Genomic DNA, 20253 nt, shown 5'->3' on the forward strand with positions numbered 1-20253 from the left:
TTAACATCATTCCCTAGGTTTATTGCATTGGGACTGTACTTTCAAAAGATACCTAAATTTTAACCTTTTCTACACCGCTGCTGGGGTGGTGCATTTTGTTCTGGGCATGTTCTGTCTCTCTTGGCAGGTCAGAGGACTGGGACTTTGTGAATTATGCTCTACCTTACTTGGTGAGGCAAAATGGGGGTTGAGAAAGAAAGAGAGCTTTGCTATTACTTATTTATCCTTTATACACCAATAATGCCATCACAATAATAGGCTTCATACCCATAATTTCTGGTAATAGTATGAAATCTAGGTCAAAGTTACCATATATAAAAATGTACTAGCTTAGGATAAGACTACAAAATATCATAAAAGTTTTGCAATGTTTTTATGACCAAACAGTGAACTTTGTAAGCTGGAATGTCAAAGGTCTCAAATATGAATTAAAGAGAAAGAAAGTAGTCAGTCATTTAATAGGTTTAAATGCCAAGATAGTATTTTACAGGATACTCACATAATAAGTAAGGACCAGTTTCAGTTGCAAAGAGATTGGATTGGCTAAATTTTTCACTCTGCCTATACAAAGAAAACTAGGGGTGTCGGAATCTTTAAACACAGAACTATCCCTTTAGATCTTGCAATATGTCATGGTGATGGGCAATTTATTTAAAGCTAAAGTGACTCTGATAAATATTTATGCACCGGTCAAAGTTACCATATATAAAAATGTACTAGCTTAGGGTAAGACTACAAAATGTCATAAAAGTTTTGCAATGTTTTTATGACCAAGCAGTGAACTTTGTGAGCTGGAATGTCAAAGGTCTCAAATATGAATTAAAGAGAAAGAAAGTAGTCAGTCATTTAATAGGTTTAAATGCCAAGATAGTATTTTACAGGATACTCACATAACAAGTAAGGTCCAGTTTCGGTTGCAAAGAGATTGGATTTTTCACTCTGCCTATACAAAGAAAACTAGGGGTGTCGGAATCTTTAAACACAGAACTATCCCTTTATAGCATCAGATGTAATATGTGATCTTGCAATATGTCATGGTGATGGGTAATTTATTTAAAGCTAAAGTGATTCTGATAAATATTTATGCACCAAAATGAAATAGACATTTCATCCAAAATGTATTCACATCTAATCCTAAAGTGAAAACTCATAAAATTATAATGGCTGGAAGACTTTAATTGTGCTTTATATTCACACTTGGATAGGTCTTCAGCTACAGCGTCAATAACATCTAATACTGCAAAAATGACTGCACAGTTTGTAATAGATCATAACTTATCAGACCCATGGAGGTTTTTAAATCCTAACCTTAAAGCATATTCCTTCTTCTCACAGGTTCATCACTGTTACTCAATAATCGATTATTTCTTCATAGACAATAATATTTTGCCCTTTATCAAATCATGCTTAATTTACTATACCCTACACACTTATCTCGTAGCTGGCATCTTAAGCCCCTGTCATTAGCTGATGAGCACTGTACAGAATTCATATCAAAGCAAATTAATTATTTTATGGGGACAAATGCATCCCCAGAGGTCTCTGCAAGAATACTTTGGGAAACTATGAAGGCATTTTTAAGAGGACAGATTATTTCATATCTTTCTCACAAAAATAAATTGGAAACCAAGAAGGCATCTGACTTAATCAGCAAAATTACAAGAATAGACCTAGAATATGCTAGGTCTCCAAATTAGGCACTTTATAGGAAAAGTCAGGTTTTGCAATCAGAATTTAACCTGCTAACTACAAAAGAAATGGAAGAGCTCATCTTTAAATTCCAATATCATTATTAATAGCATAGACAGAAGGCCAATAAGATTTTATCTCAACAAATGCACAAGCAAGAAGTCTGCAATGCAATACTAGCAATAACCAACACAGATGGAGATAAAATCATGAACCATAAAAATATAACCTACACACTTAATGAGTACTATAAGTCCATATATTCTACTCAGTCTAAAGAAGTTAAGATACACTATAATGAGTTCTTTGACTCATTACAGATACCACAGCTAGATATTTATTAGATACTCAGCTGCTGTGGAACTGGATAAACCTCTGACACTCGCAGAATTACTAGACGCTACAAACTCACTTCAAAGTGAGAAAGCAGCCGGCCCCGATGGCTAACCAGTGGAACTTTAGAAATAATTTTCAAACAAGTTAGCTCCACTGTTAATAATATTTATAGAAGCCACAGACAACAAAATTCTACCTCAAACTTTTCACCAAGCATTAAATTCTGTCTTTCCTAAGAAAAATAAAGACTTACTACAATGTCCATCATACAGACCAAATCTCACTCTTGAATAATGACGTTAAGATACTCTTGCTAGAAGGATTGAGAAAATGCTTCCTTCTGTAACATCACCAGACCAAACAGGATTTATTAAAGGCAGACACTTAGCTTCTAATCTTCAATGTTTGTTCAATATATGTTCAACCATTAAATCTAACACTCCAGAGATCTTACAATCTTACTATCTTTGGATGCAGAAAAAGCATTTGACATGTTGAATGGGACTACCTATTTACCACATTGCACAAATTTGGGTTCAGCCCAAACATATGGGCATGGATCAAACTACTCTATACTAATCCAGAAGCCTCAGTTTGTATTAACAACATTATTTTGGACTACTTCAAACTAGAACGCAGAACTCGACAAGGATGTCCCATATCACCATTGAGCCATTTAGCTGTTTACTTTCAAAATGCATCAGAGATAAAGGGGATTTTCAGAGAAAGACTTCAACAGAAAATATCATTATATGCAGATGGTATGGTACTGTATATATCTGACCCACAAAATAATGTGCCTGGAGTCCTAAAGCACTAGCAGTTTTTCAAAAGATATCTGGACTCTTTGAATAAAAGTGTTTTTTCCAGTGAACTCTCTGGACACCATCCCACTTACCTTAGCAGATCAGTTTAAATATCTAGGTGAAAATATCACAAGTTTATATAAAGCTCTTTTTCAACAAAATTTTGCTCTCTGCAAGGAAAAAATTAAAGAAGGTGTGAATAGATGGTCCATCCTTCATCTCACATTAGTAGGAATAATCAACACTGTTAAGATGAACATCCTTCCCCAGCTTCTTCTTCTTTAGAAAATGTGTCTATATCAGGGAAAAGGATGCTCTTCCCTCCTTACTGCTTCAAATATATGCTGTGTTGGCTGGCTCTCTTCTCTTTCTTTTGGGTAGGGGTTGAATTCTGGTTTTATAAAGTTTGATTTGATTGTATGGATTGTTTTTAGCTTTTAATTATAATAAAAGAAAAAAAGAAAAAAATTTAAATGAAATCTGTTTATTAACACATATGGTATATTTTAAACAAGCGTCAATGTTTCTGAAGCCCCTTCCTCATGGGACAGAATAACTTTCAATATTGCTCACTGCATATTGTTCACAATGCTGCTAAAGTGGCATTCCCAGATTACATAGACATTAAAAAACCTAAATGTTCTTGTAAAGCACGCAAAGATATAATGAATTTCTCATTGCAATAGTGTTGCAGAAGACAATATGTACCGTGAAGAACTACTTTTGTTTTTTACATTTTACTTTAAAGGATTTTCCATTGCTTTTGTCTATTTCAGTAACTTAATGAAAAAATAAATTAATGCATTAAAGAAAATCATATTTATCAGCAGTATTAACTGCAAAGTGATTTTATATTTCCAGTAATATTAATGTACATTCAATAATGTAAAAGCAGCATGCTTTTTGATTTTTTTATTAAATGTGAAGAAATTGATTCAAAGAAAAGGAGAGGGCCTGTTGTTGCATAATTATCCTGCACACATTTTGTTTTCTCTTTTTATGCAGAACAATACATTTGTCATTATTCGTTCATAAATAAATAAATAAACTAACTTTGCGAGTTTTAAAATATTCATAATTTTTTGGTTAATTGTTTTATAGCATATACAGTAAATCAACTCATTAGTGCTATGGAACATATAACAAGTTAAATCTGAAAAGCCACCCTGAAGCCAAAGAGCGATCATAGCAGAAAGGTAAATCATAGGTTTAATAATGCTTACACATTAGCATTCCATCCTTCAATATCAGTATTACAGAAGACATGGTTGCACTTTTGGGTTTTGAAAAAAGTCTCTTTTCAGCAGTTTGAATACCTTTCTATATAGCAGTCTATTAAAATATGTAACATTGGGGTATTAAGTGTTGACTGTAGCAGTATGTTACATTTCAGTAAAAATGTATTTAGTCTGGACTTAAAACTTTGTTTTGATTGTTTGTTTTTGAGATTTTAAGAATGATTTTAAATAAATAAATAACCTGAATTTGTTGAATATAAATGCACTTTGCTGTTAAAAAATTTAGTTTTACAAATACCTTTTTTCCTGAAAGCAAATTAAACATGCTTAAATGTATGTGAAGCTCAGAATAAAATAAACATGAAATGTTAAACAAGTTTTGTACCTCTCATAACTAATTAAAACAAAATTATATATACCCTGCTGAAAAAGAACAATCTTGAAATGGATTAAATGGGTTTTAACATAACTTTTTTAGGTAGAATAGTACAGAGACAGGTTAAACATCAGATTACCACACGTAAATTAATAATACTTTGCAGTATTTTGCTAGCCACAACCTCATCAGACAACACAAAGTATAAGAACTATGAGAATGGTTTTAAAAACTTGCTAATTTACATTGGAAAAGAACATGACATAAACAGGTAAATTACTATGTTCATATTTTCCAAGTGTGATCCATATAAAGCATTTTTATCATATTATCTTGTTTGTCACCATAATGAAATTACATGTGAATAGCATATATTTTAGTCAAAGTGGGTAAGAAGGTGCATAATATTAAAATATTAAAATTCATCAAGTGAAATTATATACAGCACATGCAGTGTAATAATCTAGTTATGTTCCAAAGTGTGATAAGAAAATGGTACTGCTATCTACTATTGATACTTACTATCATTTCTTAGACTATTGTTGAGAATCTGGAAAAGAGGAAAACTATCCCAGGAGTCTGATTGCTGTGCCTCAAGTGCAGCATCCATATCAACAGCATAAAGGGACCAGAACATCTCTGCATGCTCTGCCATAATTTCTGGCCAATACGCAAAGGCCTAGAAAACAATAATAAATGCTAAAAATTAATATTTATATTGTTAGTCTTTTTGCTAAAAAATAATTACAAGTTGTTCTTGAGTGCACACTCATATCCTTTACTTTACAATGAAACCAGAACCTTAACCTTTCACCTTAGCCTTTGTTTTTTATTCCCTCCATGTAAAATACATAGTTTAAATTCAGCCAGAATCAACTCATTATGCCTTCACTGGTTTACGTATCTCCATAGTTAAATGCTGCACTTTCATTGTGGGAAAAAAACCCCATTTGAATAAGAATGTAAAAAGTGTGAAAAAAGAATCTTTCTTCATTAATCTTGAATGGCAGTATAAAAGCAAAAGAAGAAATCATAATCTGTAATGATGATTAACATACTAATTATGTTGTACCAAGCAATAAGAATGCATTATGAAAGTTAAAAATGTGAAAATCAATAATATATATGCAAATGTAAAAGGTTATATTAGAACTATTGAATTTTATATAATGAAGACATTTAACTCATGCTTTAAGGTTTTATTAAAAATTACAAATTGAAACTTATAATGCTTAAACACAAGGAGACATAAAATATTTAAAGGCATCAAGGTTAATAGTAATGCATGGACTTGTATGTGACCTGTGTGTAATATATAAGTCAACTCCTGTAATAATATTACCCAGAATGTGTGCACTTGATGCAAACAGGAAGGAGTGAAGAATCCACATGCTTTAGTGTTGCGCTTATTAGGTAGCAGTGGCAGTGAATGAGCAAAAGTGTCAGGGGAAATAAAGTTGTACTTTTCGGTTTGAGAGAGGTGAGCACCTGCTATGGAATCTGTAAGACTCAGTGAATTCAAGCTTCCTGTCTACCACAGTCTGCAGGATATTTTACTGTTTGGGATATTTAATCATATTCATTTTATCTTCAGGAGGTACAGTACCACAGTGTTTAGCACTGTTGCCTCAAAGTTCTGGTCATGTTATTGGCTACAATAATCAGTCCAGCATAGCTGACAGATATTTCCCTAGCTGTCAGGGACACCTACTGTAAAAGACCACTGCAGCATTATATGCCAGTCAAAACTATTTCTGTTTCTCTTTCCCCATTAAACTCCATGCATTTTACATTTTTTTTTTGCTTATTGACAATAAATACTTAATGGGATCATTGCCCATTGTAAAGGACAGCCGGGTCCCATGCCCGGCAGGGACGCCCCTGCTGCATCTGTTCCGGGGGAGCAGCCATGGACACTTCAATACCTCCCCCGGGGCACTTGGTGGCAGCCTCCCTGGCGGACGATGATACCCCAAACTGGCGCATGGCTCCATGGGAGATGGAGTCCTCCACAGCCTGGTTGGGGGCTCGGATGGCCGCTAGGGGGGAGCTGCATGGAGTTTGCAGCCTGGCTGGTCGAATCTTCAGCCCCACCCGGAAATGCAATTAGGACCAGGTGGTCAAGCACCTGGAACGCTTCCGGGTGGGGTATAAAAAGGGCCAGCCACCACCACTCGGGAGAGCCAGAGTCGGGAGGAGGAGGACTAAGCCTGAGGAGGAGGGGTGGTGGTAAAGGAAGAGAAGAGTGTTGTGGTTAGTTTGAGAGTGTTTTGGGACTGTGTTGGGCCTGTGGGACACAGGGAAGGCGTGCCCCACAGCTGAAGAAAAAAAAATGATTGTTCTACTTAAGTACGTGCCTCTGCATCAGTCTGTGCCGGGTCAGGCGCTATATAGCGTCTTTATTACACCATCATCCTCAAAAATGACTGCTTGTTTCATTGTTCATTCTGAAATCACATTCTCTTGGATAAAATAAAAGTATAATTCTTATATTCACTCTTGTTTCATTTATGACATTGAGCAATAAGCTTGTCATGATTTTAGCAGGCATTATTTAAAGTAAAATATATAAAGAAAATATATTTCATAGTCAGGTTAGTTATGAATACTATATGTGAAGAAATTACCCAATTATATATTACTTCAAACTACCAAAATTACAATAGTCCAAAATAAATGCAATATGGTACATGTTGTTTGAGTGATTGATTTATATTCTATAGACATCTATATAATTAGAAAAAATGTATATTTTAAATGCAAATATAGGTATTTTTTTTCTGTTTACCTTGTAATGCACCAAAATTTGAATTCTATCACAAATTATACAATTTGAACCTTTTAAATCATTGCTTTTTGATAATGATAGCAATCACTTATCAAGATGCTGAAATGAGCAGTTATCAAAGACAAAAAGGAAAAACTGAAATGGATGAAAAGACATGTATAGCAAGAAATTATAAAACACAATAAAAGCAACTTTACGGAATTAAAATTATATTTACTTTACTATAGGAAAGGCTGCATTCAGTTATTTCTTTGACCTTGAAAATGTTTCTATAAGAATATTTGTAAAGAGATTCGCATAAGAACTGAGACATGTACAGTATTGCTATGTAAGTTCAAATATAGACCAGAAAATGTATTCTTCTTGTCTGTAGAAAAGTGCTTTCAAACATGCTAATATTATCCCAATGTAGCTCTAAGAGAACAATACAGGTGTCAACATCTCTTATCTTTGAAGAATTTTTTTTGACATCTCTGAAGAGGTCTATCTACAACTTACAAAGGATAATAAGAACAATCAGGACTCTAACAGAAACTTTTCACAAACATTAATGAATTTAGAAGTCATAAGAGTACAGTGAAAATAACATTAAAGTAAATGAACAGCATTATCTATTTCAGCAAACATACCTCTCTTCCCTGAATCCACATGTTTGAGAGCAAAAGAAAAAGAAAAAGATTACCTCAAATCTGCTGTTCTGATTAGATCACCTGTTACTCTCACAGACAGTCAGGAATATGCAGTATGTTAAGATGCTATTTTTTTTTTTAAAGATTTCTACCATTAAAATGTCACTTTATTTAACTAGTAAAATAACCAACATTTGTAGCATTAACCCTAGTTTATAACTTTTGTTCTCAATACACTGAAGATGTACAGTAATATACTTTTTTCTATGCCTTAAATGATACTGTTGATCAAAACATAGTTGAGAACGCAGAGAGCCAAGTTCTTACTTGGTTTACAGCAAACCTACATAATTGCAATATGATACAACTCTCACATTCCTGATTGCAGTTAGACATGGTGTCCTTCAGGGTTCAGTACTTTATTTGGTAACATAATGTTAACTTCAGCTTTACTGATAAGTCAGTTATATTTATTACTAGCAAAATACCCGTGCTTTGCAGCGGAGAAGTAGTGTGTTAAAGAGGTTATGTAAACATATATATACATATACATATATACATATACACATATCTACATATACAAATTTACACATTTACATATATATATACACATATGTACACATATATACATATAAATATATACATATCTACATATATATACACACACACACATATATATATATATATATATATATATATATATACACAGTATATTCACGGCATTTGTAGTCTGAATCACAATCTGATTGTATGGGTGGTTACCTACCAGGTAATGCTTATGGTTGGCCAGCAAGTCAGCTAACATTAGCCACGGTGCCTTCAGTTGTGAGAAGCAGATCATAGAATGGTTGAAAATAGTTTACTGTCAAATAATGCAAAGAGTACGTGACACGTGTTTCGCCCTAATTCTTGGCTCATCAGGCGTACACACTCACTGCACTCGCTTACGGGAATCAAACCTCGGACGTCAGCACTAGAGGCGAAGCCCCTAACATTGCTCCACGGCGTGTGGTTCATTTATTTGACAGCATGTAGATCGGGGTAATTACATTCACGGCATTCGTAGTCTGAATCACAATCTGATTGTATGGGTGGTTACCTACCAGGTAACGCTTATGGTTGGCCAGCAAGTCAGCTAACATCAGCCACGGTGCCTTCAGTTGTGAGAAGCAGATCATAGAATGGTTGAAAATAGTTTACTGTCAAATAATGCAAAGAGTACGCGACACGTGTTTCGCCCTAATTCTTGGCTCATCAGGCGTACACACTCACTGCACTCACTTACGGGAATCGAACCTCGGACGTCAGCGCTAGAGGCGAAGCCTCTAACATTGCGCCACGGCGTGTGGTTCGTTTATTTGACAGCATGTAGATCGGGGTAATTACATTCACGGCATTCATAGTCTGAATCACAATCTGATTGTATGGGTGGTTACCTACCAGGTAACGCTTATGGTTGGCCAGCAAGTCAGCTAACATCAGCCACGGTGCCTTCAGTTGTGAGAAGCAGATCATTGAATGGTTGAAAATAGTTTACTGTCAAATAATGCAGAGTACGCGACACGTGTTTTGCCCTAATTCTTGGCTCATCAGGCGTACACACTCACTGCACTCCCTTACGGGAATCGAACCTCGGATGTCAGCGCTAGAGGGGCTTCGCAGCGGTGAAGTATTGCTTTTAAATTTTAATTAAGAAGAAAAGAAAACATTTTTAAATTGAGGGAAAATATACCAATAACAATTTGTTAAGGATCTGTTTTTTTGTGAAGCTGCCTTTACACAGCCTGTCCGCTGTTTTATAAACGAACGCCATATAAGGCCGTCCTTTCTCAGTTCACGTGATTACGTGGGAGGCGTGATGACGCGATACACAACCCCGCCTCCCATGGCCAGCGAGCTGCAGTCCATTACAGTATATGGACAAAAAAGAGGTTCCAGTTATGACCGTTACGCTTTGAATTTCGAAATGAAACCTGCCTAACTTTTGTAAGTAAGCTGTAAGGAATGAGCCTGCCAAATTTCAGCCTTCCACCTACACGGGAAGTTGGAGAATTAGTGATGAGTGAGTGAGTGAGTGAGTGAGTGAGGGCTTTGCCTTTTATTAGTATAGATTTATACCAAATAATACTTCTTTAATAACAATAAAGTAGTAGATGAAATATAATTATTTGTGTTTAAATTTTGAAAAAACAAAAACAAAACTTTTAATGTATGGTGACTGTGAACAGGAAGGCAATACTAAACACTCTCACCTCAAAATACTTACATTTCAGCTTAGCTGAATATGTGCAAAATTTATGTTAAATAAACCTCTTTTGTCAAGCTTATACCTATCACAAAATAATTAAACATTATGATCAGGCTGTATAGTTAATCAAAAAATGACAGCAAAGATCATAACTACAACTAAGAAGTACAACCATAGCATTTCAGTTCTTAAAAGATTTCAATATTTTCAAATTACATTTAAAGTTAACATAAAAATCCTTCCTTTCACATAAAAGTCTTGGTGCCTATACTACAGTCCACACAATGCAGTCTTTAAAATGCTGGTCTCCTTAAAATTCATAGAATACATAAAGCTAGAATAGGAGGCAAAGCCTTTAGTTATAGGGCACTGAAACCCCTGAATTATTTCCCCAGGAACATTTGAGAAGGTTTCTCACTTTCAGCATTTAAAACAAGACTGAAACTTATTATTTTAGCATGGCATACTCTTAGAGCTGCTGCTGCTGTATTGTTTCATGTTACTGTCTCACAGGGAGTTTCGGTTCATTTTTGCTTTTAATTTGCCATTAGTGTGTTTTCTGTTTTCTCTTTTTTCTCAGTATCTATGGTAGCACTTGCTATGTCTTAGAGCAGATGCATTTGAAAACAATTAAACCTTCCTGCACATATGAATATATGAATAGTAGAAAGATACCTGGAAATAAGTGATGGGTCAAAACAAAGTACAAGGAAAGGTTTCTTAAGTTTTTAATCTGAATTACTTTTGTGGTATGGACATGGATGGCCTCTTCTGAGAAATACATTTGTTGAGTGGCTAGTTATCTCCATGCTGCAGCAGCTTGCAGGGTTGTCTGACTGGTGTACTGTCACGAATAAAGTGCTTGCATTCTTTGAACATATTGAAAATGATATTCTTCCATTTTATTTGTTTATCTTAGCTAATCACTATGTGAGGTTTGCATGTCTAAGGTTATGGGCCAGGATCTCTATCTGCACACATCTGATCGATCCTTATCCTCACAGACAATAAGGTATTCCTTTGACATCAGTACTGTAGCTTTGAAGCGTTCCGTTGATGATCTTTATAAAAAGTCTTATATTTCACCGGTTAGTGACACCATCCCACAGAAATAATAGTTATAACATACAAATAAAACAAAGCAAGTAAATATGTTGATTTTGTATATATTGCCTGATAATTCTTGTGTACATGTCAATATTACATTTTTACATGTGTTCGTTTTGTTTGTGATTGTTACAAAATAAATGGTAATTCCATTTTTCAGATGAAATATTTTAGACAGAATCTGTAGAGTGAACAGGTAATAACAATATGGTGCTGCTTCTACAAAAGGAATAAAAAAGGTGCAGTGTGTCCTGGTATTAAGTGTCTCACATTATGTCATTGTGAAAAACTATAGTAATATCTATGACTAATTCCATGCTCTGGCTTTGTACTTAGTTTGAAGTGTGTTTTGCTTCTATTTCAACACAAATAAAATCATATTACGTCTTCTCGATTCTCTAAGACAAATGAAGAAGTTAGATTCCTTCCAGCTAAACATGGTTCCTGGAAAGTTATCCTAAAAGCTGTGAAGTCATTTCCTCTTTAACCATAGTCATATTTGGTGAAAGTCTGGCTTTTATGCCTCACCTTTCTGAAGCAGTCTTGCCCTTACTATATAATCTACAAAACATTGCTATATTCTTACTGTATTCTACAGCAGTGGTAGAGCACTGTTACCTCATAGCAAGGAGACCAGGGTTTGTGTCCCAGGTCCTCCCTGCGTGAAGCTATATTTTTACATGTGTTTCTTCCAGGTCCTCCGGTTTCCTGTCCACTGTCCAAAGACATGCATGAACTGGTGACACTAAACAGACCTTTAGTGTGTGTTTGATTTGTGTTCACCCTGTCCTGGGTTTGTCCTTGCCTTGCGCCCAATGCTAGGTGGGACAGGTTTCAGCACCCTGCCAAAACCCTGGTCTGGATTAAGCAGGTTGGAAAATGACATGACCTTTTGTTGGGATTTCATCACTTCTTGCCTTGACATCTGAAACTTCAGTGCATATCTTTAAACAAGTTAGATAATGTTCAGAACAGTGTTGCCAAGGGCCTAACACTATGATGCTGCATTGGATTCTTGTAAAATACTCCATCAACTTAAAAACTCTTTTACTGACTTATACAGCTGCTTCCTTGAAAACTCCAAAAATACATCTTAACAACAAGATATAAACGTACCATTTTATTGTTCCAAAACTCAAACTCTTGAGCCCAGCCTTGTTTGCTCTTACTCCCTGAAACTTAATTCCTATATTTATGTGTAAGATTCTGTTTGTCTTAACATTCATCTTAACTACTAACAATGAATTAATTAAAACTAACTTTCCAATGAACTGGCAGAGCTTATTGCTGCCTTTGGCCTCACAGTGACAGTATATGCTTTAACCTCCTTCTACCCTGAAACAGATGAAGTAGGGTTTTTTTTAATACATCATCGCATGTAAATTGTTTATTTGTTTGAGTGTTAATTTGCTTTCTGATATCTATCTAGCTAGTCATTTATACAGGTCAGGGTAAGAGTCAGAAAAGGCATGCCCAGATAAAGAATGCAAAGTTACTGCTTTTGAACACAAGGCAGACAATAAATGGTTTGACCGCATGAATTTGATCTATGTGTGAAGTTAAGTCTCATGAGCATTATGGACCAAATGTCCTACATACTTTTGACTCAAAGGTGTTACAGAAAGGCTAAATCAACAAATACAGTATATGTGATAGGAAAAGGACAAGTGAAAGTTAATCCCACTCTGCAAAATATAATGACACTTAACAGCATAGCATTTTGGGTGTTGACCATTTCTTTTTGTAGAGAAAACAAGCAAGATGTACTGGTGGGAGAACAATTTAAAAGTGAGGAAACAAATGGGAGTGGGTAAAAGGTTCGACAGTGGGGACTAAGATTTGACTCATCTGCTTTTTGTAAATGGGTGTCTTTGAATTCATGTAATCAAATCTGGGATACAATATGGTTAGGATAACATGCTACTTTGGAAAAGATTAGCAAGCTGTAGCCCTTTTCCTATTATGTAGAACACAAGACCCTTTCTGAAAGAAATATTATAAACAATGTTTTAGGGCAAGAAGGAGACCTAATTAGTTATAATAAAATATACAGTGTCTATAGTGCAGTACACATAGTAGTATGAGATATTGCAGTGTCTGCTGCAACGGTGGTTGGCTGGTATGGGTGGTGACACTGGATTGCTAAAAGAAAGTAACATATTTCTTTATATCAATCGCTAGGTGGTAAGAGACCATTGGGTGAATGGAAATGTGGAAGGATCAGTACATAAAATTAATAAAAAAGACAATGTTAGGGTAAGCAGAGGGAACACATTGAGATGCAGCTCTGGTTCCTCTTTATTTATTTATTTTTTTATTGCAGGTCCTGGTCTGGTTTAGCTGAAGAATCTGTTGGCAATTTTAGGAGGACTTATCTTTTATAGATGAAAACGCTTTGTGCTTCATTATGAAGTTTTGCTTAAGTACTACAAATGCTGATGGAAACTGAGAAGAGATGGCAGCTCTTAGTGTTTCTGGGATGGAAAGAGCTATAAGAACTGTTTATAGTGAATTGAAAAAATTACACTGAGAGATGGTAGGATGGTAGAAGATATTGTAAATTAATGGAAAACTTGGGAAATGGAAGAAAAATTAAAGTGCCTTAAGTTGACTTTTACAATCGTAAGTGGCTTCATCGGAATATTTAACATATATAGTATCTTTTACACGTCAGGTGCAGATAAGAAGGAAAGAAACACTCTTGAAATAACCAAAATGACACCCATATCAAATTCACTTATCAGTTGATTGAAAGAAAAATAAATAAAAGTGCTGTTATGCTGGAAATGGATGTCAGTTGGAAACCTATGTTTTCATCTATTATTTGCAAGTAATACAGAATTAAATATAATAAACACCAAAATGTATTGCAGAAGTGAACATTCAATTGAATATTTTGTTTGCAAACCATTAAGCCTTTTTATTACACATTTTGATAATGCTGTAAGAAATCCAATTAAAATCTGACAAAATTAGTTGTTAATATCAAAATATATGAAAGTATTTATATTTCCTTGTCAGGAAATCAGTTTTCACTGTGAAAGTAAAAAAAGACTGAAACATAATAGTTTTCATATCCTCTTTATTATGTTTTCCCTTTTATTAAAGGAAACAGGTGCACCAAAGCAGATCTGTGAACAAACTGAATATGTATGTGGAAAAGCCATAATTGTTATGAATAATAATACTAATTTTTCTTAATCGCAAGTATTCATTTTCCTTTTTCCAGAAAGTAGCGATTAAATATCCTCTAAGCCACATGCAAAGATCACAATGAACCATAAGACAAAAGATTGGTCTAGAAAAGAAAACTTGCAATTTAATTTTCAGTTCTGCAGCATTAAAGTGGCACAGCCTGTTTTATATCATTCTTTGGTTCACTCACTTCTGTTACAATTATTTTTATCTACAGTATAATCAGATCTTTAACAAATCATATCTTAATTTTTTAAAGAATCAATATTAAAATAAACACAGCTAATTTCAAATATTAATTTACCTTAAGACAATAAAAATAAAAGTGTTTATGCCATTCATTTAAAGGTTGGTATATCTCTGGCAGATCTAAATAAACATTACATTTAGGTTTCATCTGAAATAGATCTCTTTGCCATTATGTCAATGGATATACTAAGCCTGGCCCATAATTCTCCAGTGATTTGTTGTTCACTGATCAGAGAACTATGTGCTTCTACATATTATATCAGAATATGTGATGAAAGCAGAAATGTAGCAGAACTGTTGCTTCTTGTACGCCAGTGTCTGTTTTTACATAAAGGGCTTATTGGAAGCAATACAATTTTAATGGAATCATACTGGCAATGTCAAAGATATAACAAGTTGTTGCCTAGTGCACAAAAAAATTTTGGCATACTTCTTTGAAAATCTTACATAACATGATATTCTCAAACTTGATTAATCACACCTGTGTAATGCAGAAAACAGACTTGGACAAGGTGCAAGTCCATGACAGGATCTAATCATGAACACAAACACTAATTTAGAGTTGTTAGTTAACTTAACCTGCACGTCTTTATGGAGGCAGGATGAAAACCAATGCAGACAGTGTGAAAATGCGCAGTCTCCAAATGGACAATAACCAAAGCCTAGAATTTGACCCCAGCATTCTGGATCTATGGAACAGCAGCAGTAATCACTGCACTACAAAGCCACCCATTGTTTAAAATCTTAACTCATATAAAATCCTCAATGAACGATGTTCACACATAAAGTATTGCTTTGAATAAAGCAAATAGATCTTCATCAAAGTTGTTTTAACGTTGACAAACAACATTCATTCAGTTTGACTTGCTGTGACTGTAGGCACCATAAAGTACAGGATACGTATCCTGTTTTCAACAGGCCTCTGTTTATGTTTACTGATCTGACCCTAACCATATCCAGACTTTGAGGGTGGTTGAAGTCACATCTAAAAAAAATAACTTTTACTTATCTTTTGATGAATTAACAAAAGATTAAAGGTGCTATATGAATAAAATGTATTATTATTATTAAGATAAACGTATACAGTCTTTTATTAGAAATTTAGTAGGGTAGCAACTCAAGTATATTGAATGTCTTCAAAGTCTGATCTTAATTAGTGCTCTTAAAAAGAAAAGGTATGTCCAGTTTAATTTGCTAATTCAAGCAACAACACAAACTTGTTTTTTAAAGCTACAGATATCATTTAAAAACTGGAAAGTGCTAACATGAAGTATTTTTAATATCTGAAACTGGCTACTATATGCATAAATGCAGGAACATTTCTTTGAATCTGATTTTATTGCAGTTTTAAAGAAAGAAAAAAGAAAAGTCTTGTTTTTCAGTAATCTTCCTCAAATGGAGTTTGAAGAAGATAAACAAAGTTTGCCTATTTCATGATTAAAAAAAAAAGGCAGACCATAGGATGGGCGGAAAATATTGTTTTGCTTGCAATGCTGCTCACTGTGCTGTATAGAAAAGGTTTCTCCGCACTCATTTCTTATAAAAATCAATTCATGAAATGATAAAAGTCAATATTAAATTCACATTTTTGTCATTTTCTCTTGACACTTTCACCTGTGGATGACCAATAAGAATGTGGTGTAGCTTTCATTTTTGTGACTGCAGAAGGAAAGGTTGGCTAACTGCTTAAAATTGATTATTTAAGTGAAATGCATTTATATCACGTTAATATGTTGGCAAGACAGACAGCCTTAAGGGATTACTTTTTATTTTATAAGATAGATAGATAGATAGATAGATAGATAGATAGATAGATAGATAGATAGATAGATAGATAGATAGATAGATAGATAGATAAGCAACACTTAACAATTTCTTTCATTACTAAACAACAGCATTATTCTATACAAAATGTATAGATGGGGTTCAGAAAAATGTTACTAATTATATACAAAGTCAGAACAAACTCCTTTTTAAAGTTTAAATTATGTAAATTAAGTTATATATTTCTTATATCCCATCATGTATTTTACTTAGTATTTTATAAAGGTGCATGCTGTTGTAATTATAATATAAAACTGGCTGTTAGACTTGAAAACAGTAACACAAAGAGGGAAAAGTAGAACTAATTTTCTGATCATGTTGTTGATTGAAATCCCAAGTATTTTAAAATATACTTTTCCTGATTATTGTGATTCTATTCTATGTAAGACAAAACTAGGCTAATGTTTATAACAGCTGATAAACCTTTTGAATAATGCTTAAAATTAATAAAAAATAAATGTAAACTAAACAATTTAACTAAGATCTCAAAATCATTTTCTTTGTTTAATTTATTTTAACATTATAGGAAGCACTAAAACACTTTTTCTTAGAGGAGCAGACCCATGAGACTACATGAAAATATGCAGCAGGGAAATACATTTATTAAATCTTTCTAGCATCTGTTTCATTTTTCATTCCAGCAATCCAAAACAGATTCACATATGTCCAGTGTGAAATTCATAAAAAAAATCATAAAAAGTAGTTTGCAGGGTGTGAAAATGAACAGATGCAAGAAAAAAGGGTAAGAAAAAAAGATAGCACGGGCGATCCTTCAGGTTTCATGATTCAATTACCTACGCAACATCTGCACAGAACTACTGCTAACACCAGCAACTTATTAATGCACTCCATTGATGAGCAGTGGTTTTTAGCCATCTAAAACTCCCTTGTTATTTCAAGAACTTCACACTGACCTCTGCATATCCATACATGCCAAAACATTCAGTTGTTAAATAACATTCTTTCTTCATCAGCAACCAGCTGTGCAATTAAGCTCAAAAAACACATTTTCTTACCTCAAACCACCCCCACATGTGCAAGCACCTAACCTTATCACCAGCAAAACTCACCTTCTGTTGTGTGCGATGAACAACTAGATACTAAAAGCATTTTAGTAGTCTGTCGCATCTATCTGAAGCTTGTTAGAGATATTCAAACATTCAAAAAGTCACAAAAAGAAGAAGAAGAGGTTCATTTCTAAAGAGAGCAAATCATACAAAAATGTTTGATAACTGAAAAAGATGATAGTGTAACAATTTTACCTGCTAGGTCCAAAATCTCATATGAACATTAAAAAAAATCAAATGGTTTGCATCAATATACATTTTCTGTTGCTTGACATTTTGCCAACTAGAACAACACTTGATACAACACAAATTATGTTAATAATATTCTTGATAGCTTTACCTATTTTTAGACCCTTCATTTGTAAGCAGAACCAGGTGGATCACAATTCTAGACCTATCACACAGCATAGTCAATATAGTATTTTTCCAAATTCCAAATTAGCCAGTATTTTCAGTTCTGAATAGTATATTAAAAAACATTCAAAGTTTAGAACCAATGATGATTTCAATATTAGTATGTTAAAAATATTTTGTAATATGAAAATGTGGACAAGCAGATAGCAAACAACACTCTACATTTAATACAAATGCTCAATATACAGTAGATATTACACATAATAACGATTGTCTAAAAACAAACAAAAAAAAGATAACTAATTGTGCTTAAACATAACATTCTTGGGCGGCACGATGGCGCAGTGGGTAGCGCTGCTGCCTCGCAGTTGGGTGACCTGGGGACCTGGGTTCGCTTCCCGGGTCCTCCCTGCGTGGAGTTTGCATGTTCTCCCCGTGTCTGCGTGGGTTTCCTCCGGGCGCTCCGGTTTCCTCCCACAGTCCAAAGACATGCAGGTTAGGTGGATTGGTGATTCTAAATTGGCCCTAGTGTGTGCTTGGTGTGTGGGTGTGTTTGTGTGTGTCCTGCGGTGGGTTGGCACCCTGCCCAGGATTGGTTCCTGCCTTGTGCCCTGTGTTGGCTGGGATTGGCTCCAGCAGACCCCAGTGACCCTGTGTTCGGATTCAGCAGGTTGGAAAATGGATGGATGGATGGATAACATTCTTATACCCACTTACTAGTGTCACAGGGCACACTAGTTCAAGGTAGGATTCAATACTTAAATATGTTGGTAATGTTTACTTTGATTATCTCTCTATTATAAAAAGAAATCCTGTCCCCTGTCCTGACTACGATACGTGATTTTTCTCGGAAGAGAATTTAAAGACCCGCGAGACGAAAGAGACCTGCCACGGTGCATCTCACGGGAACATAGAACGAGAGTCTTGCAAGACACACCCTACTTACAAGCAATATCAAAAAAACAAAAAAACAAATCAGTAGTGTAAAGGCAGTCACGCAGCACACACAGCTCCAGGGCTCTCAGTGCATATAAAGTGAATAAGGTCAATACGGTAGAAATGAATAGGGTAAAAATGAAATGAATAGGGTAGAAATGAAACATCGACGAATAAACGAAGAAGAAAGAAAAGCGCTGAGAAAAGAGACTCAAATGCGTTGGACAGAAAAAAGAGCAAAAAAGAATAATCGAGGTGCAAATTCAGAAAATAAGGAAAGTAATTATCAGCCCGGAACAAGAGGAATTGAAAAAAAAGCACATCCAATCCGGCTCTTAAATAAATGACAGTGAGTAAAATGACAAAGTAGAATGTCATAGAAATGTTTAAAAATGTTGGCGCTAAACACATGCAGAGCAGGGAAATTAGAAAGGCTCAAAAAAAAAACAAAAAACATTGGAGCTATACACATGTGGAGAAAGTTAAAGGATATGAAAGTAGGAAAATTAGAAAATATAAAAAAGTAAAGATCGCAGTAGCGCAAACAAACAAACTGCCTCATTTAACATTTGTTAATATATATATATTTACCTGTCTGCTTATTTAAAAACATAAATTTACCCCAGGAGTCAAAAACGTTCTGTCCAGCCCTTGTACAAAAACCTAGACAAAAGCTGGGGTATCACCTTGGTAACCCCATGTACTTTTGGAACTGTGAGAGGAAAATAGCACAACTTTACAGACAGGAGTCCAATGCAGAACTTTACTTACTATGTTACTTTGTAAAAAAAAATTATTAACTGCTGATGATGTAGATCATTTTGTCTGTGCTGAAATTCCAAACAGAGAAACCTATCCTGACCTCATTAACAAGATTCAGCATATTGGGATTCGCAAAATTACAAATATTGTTTTTACAGAAGTTCTGAAATAAAAGTGAAACTAATGAAATAGCAACAATTCAAAGAAAAATCAATCTTAAAAGTGTGTATCCGGAAAACCAAATACAGGAGTTATAGAGCGAAGCGAGCAGGGGGCGAAGCCCCCTAGTGCACAAAAAAAAAAAAAAAAAAATACAGAAACCACATTACTCGACCACCACTGTCTGGAAACTGATAATAATCAGTGGATGACAGTGAATATTTTGTAACTCACTTCACTTAATTTTCTATATTTTTATCCCAAAGAAGGCCATGGTGGCACAGTTATGCGAAGCACAAGCTCTGTAACCAGACTTCTCAATAAAAGGTAGTCTCTTCCCTACTCTGGAGGTGCTCTACAGGAGAGGTGCTTGGATGGGTGGGTGTGGAGATGCCTACAATTGGAATTTGTTTCAATAAATAAGAGGGCTGTCTTCCTGTTACTTTATAGTGGCAGAGGGGAAAATGTGTACTGTTGTTTGTGTGTATAC

At 34.7% G+C, this 20253-nt stretch overlaps 1 protein-coding gene across 10 annotated transcripts in view; it reads right to left on the minus strand.

Moving 5' to 3' along the window:
* cadps2 (Ca++-dependent secretion activator 2) overlaps positions 1-20253 on the minus strand; it is an 874989-nt gene that overhangs the window by 127614 nt on the left and 727122 nt on the right. For all 10 annotated transcript variants that reach the window (XM_051929794.1, XM_051929778.1, XM_051929757.1 and 7 more), the window contains exon 18: positions 4968-5124. In XM_051929794.1, the coding sequence (XP_051785754.1) occupies positions 4968-5124 (157 nt within the window). The remainder of the gene's footprint in view (positions 1-4967; positions 5125-20253) is intronic.

The sequence above is a fragment of the Erpetoichthys calabaricus genome, chromosome 1 (assembly GCF_900747795.2).
Source record: "Erpetoichthys calabaricus chromosome 1, fErpCal1.3, whole genome shotgun sequence".
In the NCBI taxonomy this organism is placed as follows: domain Eukaryota; kingdom Metazoa; phylum Chordata; class Cladistia; order Polypteriformes; family Polypteridae; genus Erpetoichthys; species Erpetoichthys calabaricus.